This window comes from Hippocampus zosterae, chromosome 2, assembly GCF_025434085.1.
Source record: "Hippocampus zosterae strain Florida chromosome 2, ASM2543408v3, whole genome shotgun sequence".
NCBI lineage: Eukaryota > Metazoa > Chordata > Actinopteri > Syngnathiformes > Syngnathidae > Hippocampus > Hippocampus zosterae.
In genome coordinates, this window is record NC_067452.1 from 26,692,630 (window position 1) to 26,701,682 (window position 9,053).

Genomic DNA, 9,053 nt, shown 5'->3' on the forward strand with positions numbered 1-9,053 from the left:
GGTAAACAGGAAATGCTCCCCGTGTAGTGTGCATGGCTAAGAGGCCTGTAAAAGCTCATACCGTCACACACAACACTTACCTTCGATTCGTGTGTCCGTCGTTGGATGAGTAACACCCTACGGTGAGTCATGCAGTGAGTGTTACAAGTCCTGTACAAGTACACATGTACCATATGCACTTTGTTCATGCATGCGTACAAATGAAACATGAGGCGTATTGCATGATTGCGCCACCTCAACAGAATGTGACAAAAGTGCATGTGTGGTGTGCTGCAGGCATAGGGTGCTGGGTTTTCACCATTCATGTTCACGCAGATGTTTGGTTCCCAATATTCTGGCAGACCACATCTGGAAGCACTGCAAGCTTGTTTTTTTTCCTTTCTTTCTTTCTTTCTTTCTTTCTTTCTTTTTTTTTTTTAAAGGACTGCCTAGAGTCTAACAAAGTAACCATATGAGTCACATCAAACTGGAGTCTGGAAACCAAACCCTGATTAAATGCATAATGTGTGGTTTGAAAAGGTTTTACGAAAACTTTAATGTAACATGACTTGTTAATGCGGTTATAACACTTCACCGATATACTTTGCTGAGAACAGTGATAGTATACAAAGGCAATTTTGTTCAGGGTTTCTTAGTGAACGTGGTCTCTTCTCTTAGGTACCAATGCAAAAACAACTTACTGCAGGTTTAGTTAACCCCTTCGTGCACCCTGTAACCTGATAACACTTGTTACATTACAGCATGACCGCATAAATACAATATCTGTCCTTATTAAATACAACTATTGGCACACCATTAACCACTGTGATTTAAATGAAAAACAATATGGATAAGTGACATCCTCAAAGTAGGTTAAGGCATTCAATCCCAGCCATTTTCACTGGAGCAACCCCCTCAATGCCAGCGTTTTACTGGATTTTGACTGATCTTGCAAGGCCTAAAGAATATTTGGTTCTAATGCGATATAAACACGAGCCTACCAAAATAAAGTTTGGACTCTCTTCTTTCAGCAGAAAAAAAAACGTGTTTCTATCTTTTTCCATTCTTCAGCAGTCGGCATTACAAAATGGCTACATTTCATGAAAATGGCGATTCCTGGGGAAAAAAACGGAGAAAAAAAGCTTTTTGTAAAAGCATGCATTTCAAGCACGTGAGGCACCACTGCCAGCTACTGGTCGCTTTTTTCATAATTTACAAATCAAACGGCTTGTTCTCACTCACAGGTTGCATCAGACCCTCCTCCTCTCTATGACGCAAAAGACGTACAAGTAAATCCTTGGTAGGCGGGGCCTAATTTTAAAAAGACGTACAAGTGCGTCTTGTGGAATGAAAGAGTTCAGAATGTCAAGTTTGACTTGCATTCACTCACAAGGAGCAATTTGGGTGGGGTCATCTTATTCATCCCACCCTCCTTCCACATCCCAGGGTCACCATGCCCGGTGGCTTTGGGCCACAGACCACATTCTTAAGCCCCCGGCCCTTGCTGCCTGTCACAACTTCAATCATATGGTCTGGATTTTTCGTCAAAGAGCAATTTAAAAAAGAGAAGTGAAGATGGAGAAACGTTGCAGTTCTCAACTAATCTTCCACAATTTTAGAACTTGTCAAAACGTATTTATGTAACAGGAAGTTTTTTTCCTGTGTGTGTGAGGATTGCCATTTTGAGCATTTTCCTATCAGTGATGCCTTATGTCACAGTGTCACGGCAACAAAACTTCCTGTTGGGATATTATCATGCTCTATTTCATTCACCGTAATGTGGTGACAAGCCTTTATGAGCAATGAGTTTTCCCAGCATGGCTATCAGTAACCATTTTACCGAAGGAGAGACGAGGAAGTTTGATCTCGTTCTTCATGAGGTCCTCCCCACCCCCATCATCCTGTTGACTTTCCCATCGATCACCACTCCCGCATCCAGTTCCTTTTCTGTTTCCTGCTTTTCTCCTGCAGCATGACACATCGATGCAGACAGCCCCCGCTATGACCCCAAACCCCTGGAAGGCAAACATGGAAATGTATTGACATTCCTCAGTGATCTTGTGGCTGGTGCTGTGGCCGTGCGCACTTGTGACGTGAAACCATCAGAATGAGGCAAACCTGTTCCAGTGTCAAACCGTGGGCCTGCTCCGCATCTGAGGGAGGTGTGTGGATGGAAACAGCTGCTGTTGAATTATTCACGTTGCGGACTGATTACATGAACCATCTTCTTATGTTTTCTTATTCATCACTTCCCAGTCAAAATGAGCCTTCAGCTTTTGTTGATTGCTAGCTCTCCATCCATCCATCCATCCATCCATCCATCCATCCATCAATTTTATGCTCCGCTTATCCACACAAGGGACGCGGGGCATGCTAGAGCCTATCCCAGCTGTCTTTGGGCGTCAGGCAGGGTAAACCCTGAACTGGTTGCCAGCCAATCGCAGGGTACACATAGAAAAACAACCATCCACACTCACACTCACACCTAGTGACAATTTGGAGTGTCCCATTCACCTGCCACACATTTCTTTGGAATGTGGGAGGAAACCAGAGTACCCAGAGAAAACCCATGGAAGCACGGGGAGAAAATGCAAACTCCACACAGGCCGGGGCCGGAATCAAACCATGCCTATCTGCACTGTGAGGCAGACGCACTAATCACTCGACCACCGGGCTGCCATGTATTTCACATATAAACTTAAAACTTGGACTGTCACTGATGAATATCACACAAGGGACTGATATTGCACTTAGTAACATTTTTTACACTGATTCAGGGACTGATTCGGTCATTGTTTTCCAAAGTAAAAGCAGATGCTTGCAAATGTCTTATTTTGAACAAACATGAAAGACAATCGGCCGGCTTTCATGAAGGAATGTAGAAATCCGAACAATTCTTGTTGAAAGGCTAAAATGAAGAGGATTCGGACAATTTTAAGTTCAACAATGGCTCTAAACAATTGCTTGATTAAAAGTTGTCCATGAATTGCATAACTGATCAGCCAATCATTGTGAGACCTCTATGACTCATGGCACAAAACACTGTCGCACCTTTTTGTTTCCCAACCAAAACCGAATAAAGTGAGGGCAAAAGGGTTCATTTTCACATCAACCGCATATAACGCAACCCATTACATTCAATCTTATTTATAAAAACGAATTATTGTGTCGCACACCAGAAAATAAACACTTTTGTATGCTTCCGCCTTACAGATATCTTTTCTTCCAGCTGCTTGTCACGATGGTTCCTCTACTTGTCTTTTATCTTGCTGGTCACTGTGCTGACAGGCAACATCTGCTCCAAAGTGGGGATGAAGACCTGAACGCATTTCCATTATTCAACGGGAAGGCAGCAACTTCACCCGGGTTCTCGTCTTCAACACAGGAATGTTCCAAATCTATTCATCTGGAATATGATGTTTCTTTGGCTTCCAACAGCATCACAGGCAATTTCATGGATTCTTTCGACCTCACCAGTGTCATGATTAGATATACACATGGACAAAATTGTTGGTACCCCTCTGTTAATGGAAGGAAAAAAAACATTGTAGTAATAGAAATAGCCTGAATCTGACAAAGGGAATAATGAGGAAACATTGAGTGAAAAATAACCAATGAAAGTCAAACTGCTTTTGAATTGTGGTCGAACATCATTATGTCCAAAAACAAGATTTGTGAAACTTGCCGAAATGATGTTCTACTGTTAACATAATATTTTGTTGCATAACCATTTCAGGTTATCAATGCAACGTTTCAGTGGGACTTCCACATAGCTCAGCAGGTATTTGGCCCAATTTTTGTGGGCAGACTGTTCCAGTTGTCTCCGGTTTGAAGGTTGCTTTCTCCAGGTGGCCTGTTTCAGCTCCTTCCCCGGGGCTTCCATAGAGGTTAGACAAGGGCTCATCGAGGGCCTCTTCATAATTGTCCTGTGCCCATGACCCATTTTTTTCTCTGGAATACCTTCATAGTTTTGAGATTTCATTGTACCCCGCACAGATTAAAGAGACTGAGCCAGATTCGGATCAAGTCAATAGTGAGGAAAATTTGTTCAGGCTGCCAAAGAGTTTTTGGAAAAACCTGTACTTGTGTATGCATTGATAGAAGCTTTTCAAGAGGAATGCTTTGTACTGTCAATTATGCGAGGAGAAATAAAAAGTCTTCACAAACACTTTTATTGACTCAGACATTCTTCTAAAGCACAGAGAGCAAGACCCCACCCCCCCCTTCTCCATCCTCAGGGACGACTTTTTAAGGGAGACAATACCGCCCCGAAAAAAATGTAGCCTGACAAAGGACACAAATGATTAGAAAGTCCCATCATATCATTTTGGAACGCTGACCCAAATGAGTTCTGATTGGTTGGAGGTTACACATGTTGAAGTGATTCATGCTCAAGGATGAAATGGCTGTCAAGTGTTTTGGGTCTCTGGACGGCTCGACCACAATCCACAGATGTTTGAAATCCCTTTTACGCCTATCACATCACAGGGCAACATGTATTGATGCTGACATGCTGGCATGCTAGCAAGTTGGAACCATTCAAGGAGTTGAAAGGTGTGACGTATTTGTTGATTAGTGGTACACATGCAAATGAAGATTTTGTTGCTATCTTGTCGAGTTTACAATTAAGTATTACATGGTTGTGCAGGTATATTCACATGGATGGCTGTGGTTTATAGCCATACATGTTCTCTGCGTGAAAATTCTCTCGAGAGTTATTGAAAATAAACACGAGATGGCGATGAAAGGCCAAGATTGAAAGCGTTTGCTCGCGAGTCAATGGAAAAGTTCTCTGTGACACAATACTGCCCCCGTGTGGCCAGAAAACGAGCTGTGGCAAATGGAGCAAATCCAAAAACAAAAGCTTGATTAGCATGAAAACGTTCGTACACATCTTCCTAAGTAGCATACAATCAGTTCAATTAATGAGCAATTTAATTCAACATACAAGAAAAACTCCAATCTAAAAAAAAAAAAAAATTTAATCACACCAAAAACACAATCTAACAAATTAAATCTTGTGCAGGTGAACGGAAAGCAAAATAATTTCCTTTTTATGAAAACAGAATGCAATACTCACATATTTTGTGTGTCTCATATTCATGCATATGAAAATCATGCTTTATATTACCGTTCAGTCTGTTGGCTCATATTTCAGCGATAACACATGCACAAGAAGAGTTGTTGGCAGAATCACTTGGGAACCAGCCCACGGGATTGTGGGTACATTGGAGAGGTAAGATTTTGAGGGCTGCAAGAGGCAGTGCGAGTGTTCAACTGCTTGCTTGTTCTTGATCGACTAAAGGATAAAAGCCATGGGAAACACAAAAAAATAATTAACTGGCATGCCCACCCCAAACCAGGGAGGTACTGTTTCCAAATGGCCATATTTGAATAAAATGGCGTCAAGGTACGTGTCTTTCTTTGACCTACCCAGACTTTGGTTTCCTGATATTTCCACTTGCACTGGCGACAGGCGAAAGGCTACAATCAAATACTGATGCATCCACCTCGAGATCGTCCTCATCCTTAAGAGCATCCTTCAGAGCTGCCACCACCTTTGGGGCAATTACTGGCTGCTGATAGTTTTTGGTGGTCCGAGACGGGAGATCCATTTCGAGCAACAGGATATTTTCAGCCTGACAGGGTATACCCACGAGTTACAAATTAACAAAACATTTAAGTCACCAAGAAGACAGAATGTAGAGTACAAAAATATGAAGGATTCTTGCTGACGCAGAGAAATTATAATCATTGTATTTATAAAGCCATTTTTATATTGTGAAGTCGATCGATTGTGAATGATTCCTAGCAGAGCATTTACATACTGTACATCGACTGGACCTACTTGACCTTAGCTACCCTGACCCTTTGGGTCTGCTATAGCATTGTCATTGTGACATTAATAACTAGAACTGCAGTCGCAATGGTTGTCTTGCTTTAGATTTATGAGAGAGACAGAGAGAGAGACAAGGAGAATAAAGAGCATGAAATGCCGTTACTTTGTATCTCATGTCAAGGCTGAGCATCATGGCCATGCGAGCATGGTGACTGAGAGGTCTTCTGAATCCGACGGCAGACTGCGGCCTGTTCATCATCCGAGGATCACTGAACACATATGCGGAATTAGCTAAAAGCTCAAAAGTAGATACAGTGTTGTGGATAAAGTGAAGACTGTGTATTGCATCATGGGTAAATCGATCGCTCCCCATGTTTAAGACAAGAATGTGAAGTGCAATGAAGTCAATCAAATGATCAAAAAGGAAAAATCGGATCTAATTCAGGTCTTTTCAACACGCTCGTCCATCACAGCCAACTGAGAGTCAGAGAAAAGCGCATTTGTCTCGCGGCTGAATTTTAATGGAAATCACAAGCGAGCAAGTCTGCTTCCTGCGCCCACAAGCAAAGCAATCATTTGGATATGATTAAATGATTAAGGGATAAATAAGTCAGAGACGAATCATATTGGACTTACTGCTCAACACGTGTGATTGGTTTCATCTTCCAGTATTCATCCTCTTCGTCAAAATAAGCTCTGGTGACTATTTTGTTTTTGTCTTCCAGCGGAATAAAATTGTCAATCATCTGAGACCTACAAGGAAGAACAAAAAGGACCATAAGAACCCACCCCCCACCCCAACCCAAAAATGTATCATCACTGGAAAGAGCAGGTACATGACATTTAATCTGATCACACTAAAGAGGTTATACTGCCAAGAAATTAGACGTCAGATACAGGTTGGCTTCCAAGCATGCATGAGGGACAAAGTATAAGTCAGCAGGTCCCATACTTGAGTTTTAGGTCCCTGGTAAGCTCGTTCTGGGTCTGTTCCAGCTGCTGGCGTGCACTGATGTGTGCCTCCTGGATTTCGTGGATTTCTGCCTTCACGGCCTCCAGTTTGGCAAACAACTGAAGGGCGAAGAAGACAACATGATCACTAAATTCCACATCTTTCAGAAACGAGCAAGTCATTTTGAAGTCCGGCCTGGCAAGACGCTCACGCAGAGGTAGAATCTGCGGAGTAACTTAACTGACCTTTTTCACTTTCTTGGTTTTAATGTCAACTTCCTGCTGTAGAGAAGTGTAAGTCTCTTTTAGCTCCAGATTCTCCTCGTCTCGACTCTCCATCTGTTGTCGCATCTCTCGCTCTTTCCATTTCTGGAAACAAAAAAAGATTGTTTTCATTTACCTCAGACTGAACTACACGTGTTCACGGGATAAAAATAAGACAGTGAATATTTTTTGTAATCTCATGTATGCAGTGCACTTTTCGTATTTGTCATCCAAAACCAGCCAAAGCAGGATGATGCGGCATAGGAAGAATTGCATCTTCAACGAGTAATGCAGTCATTCGTACCTGTTCGTCAATTTCTTGCCTTTTCAACTCCAGCATCCTCTGCTGCTCGTTTGTATGATCCACAATGTTCTTCCCCCCAACGAGGAGTTTACTCTCCATTGTCTGCAGGACAAAAAGGTACTTGGCTTATAGGATAATTGAAGTGTGTACAATACATTCAAAGCTGTTGATTTTTGGTGGATCGACTTACATGTGAAGGAATTTTATAATATGAATTAGTCATGAAAAAAACCCTTGACATAATAGTAGGGGGAAATCATTTACCTTAATTTTGGTTGCCAGTAGCTCTCCCTCTTTCTGCTCTCTTTTCAGGTCAGCCATCTTCTTCTCCTTCTCTTGTAGGAGTTGAACTTTCTCCTCAGCCACCAGGCTGTGATCCTCCATGATGGCTTTCCTCTCTTTCTCCAGCATCTCCTGCTGTTCCCTCCAATAATCCCCTATGTTGTACTCTTCCTTATTTTCGTCATCCTCATCGTCAACATCATTATCTCCACTCTCCTCTTCCTGATCCTCACCATCGCTAAAATCGCCGGCCCTCCTCTTATGCCTTCTGTTTTTCTTCCCCGTACGCTTTTCCAGCTGCGCCTTCAGTCTGGCAATCTCCTCCTGAAACTTCCTGAGCTGGGCATCTTTGGGGTCCTCGTTGATGCATGGTGTATTCTTGATGTTCTTCGCTCTGCTGGAGTAGTGAAGTGTTGTTAAAGTCTCTTCCAGGTTGTAAGAGGCTGGGCCAATATTGGCGACCATGACAGTGCGCGCGTTACCTCCAAGGGAGTCCTGTAAAAGGCGGGTCAGTTTAGAATCTCTGTAAGGGATGTGGCTGCTCCTGCCATCCACGAGAGCCGATATGACATTCCCTAAAGCAGAAAGTGACAGGTTGATTTTAGTAGCTTCTTTCAGCCTCTCTCCCTGAGCCCCAGTCTTGGTCTGCCTTTCGCTACCGGCTAGATCCACCAGATTGAGTTTGCCAACTCGGATGTGGTTCTCCCCATCCAGTCCCAATTCACTGCATTCTACAGTGATGACAAAGATGGCATGAGAACGGGAGCTGTGTTCGTTCATGTTGGTGGAGCCCACTGAGCGATTCTGATTGCCCACATTCATGACGTTTTCGATCTCCTCTTTACTCCTGGTGACAAACGATGACAGATTTTTAACATAAACACCGGTGTCCGGCCTCTCTCTCAGCTCAAGTTGCCGTGCTTGGTCCTTGGAGAGTAAATCTCGGATCTCTTCTTGGTAAATCTCCAGATATGATGCGCGCACCAGGTACTGCTGATTCTGAGATCTTGAGATGTGAGTGAAGATGTGGTCAAATGAGTTGGGGATAACACCTCTCCTTTCCGGATCATTTCTTGTACCCTCCATGGTGTATGTTTTCCCTGTGCCTGTTTGTCCGTATGCAAAGATGGTCCCATTAAATCCTTGTAGAACTGAATCCACAAGAGGCCTAAAGCTTTCATCGTATAGCTCAATTTGCTTTGACTTCCAGTTGTAGACCGAATCAAAAGTGAACACCTTTGATGACTTGCAAGACAAAGATTCTCTTGGATTCCTGACAATTATTTGCCCCAATCTGACATCAACTGAGACCACACTCTCAAATGTGGCTGCCCTTTCTTTGTCATTCATAGGACGACAACGCACCACGACTTTTATAGACTCTGTGTTAGTGGACATTTTGAACGGAGGGGATGGTCAACACGTGCAGGTTAG

The 9,053-nt window shown here is 43.0% G+C and overlaps 1 protein-coding gene across 1 annotated transcript in view; it reads right to left on the bottom strand.

Moving 5' to 3' along the window:
• Window positions 1-4,128: 4,128 nt before the first annotated feature.
• The window catches only part of LOC127595893 (kinesin-like protein KIF3B), a 6,226-nt gene continuing 1,301 nt past the window's right edge, over window positions 4,129-9,053 (bottom strand). Inside the window, exons 2-9 of the mRNA XM_052057844.1 lie at window positions 7,602-9,053; window positions 7,338-7,439; window positions 7,016-7,138; window positions 6,771-6,889; window positions 6,455-6,571; window positions 5,982-6,087; window positions 5,413-5,618; window positions 4,129-5,278 (exon numbers count right to left, since the gene is read on the bottom strand). The exon at window positions 7,602-9,053 is cut by the window's right edge and continues 61 nt beyond it. Coding sequence (XP_051913804.1) covers window positions 5,173-5,278; window positions 5,413-5,618; window positions 5,982-6,087; window positions 6,455-6,571; window positions 6,771-6,889; window positions 7,016-7,138; window positions 7,338-7,439; window positions 7,602-9,017 — 2,295 coding nt within the window. The 5' untranslated portion in view covers window positions 9,018-9,053 and the 3' untranslated portion in view covers window positions 4,129-5,172. The remainder of the gene's footprint in view (window positions 5,279-5,412; window positions 5,619-5,981; window positions 6,088-6,454; window positions 6,572-6,770; window positions 6,890-7,015; window positions 7,139-7,337; window positions 7,440-7,601) is intronic.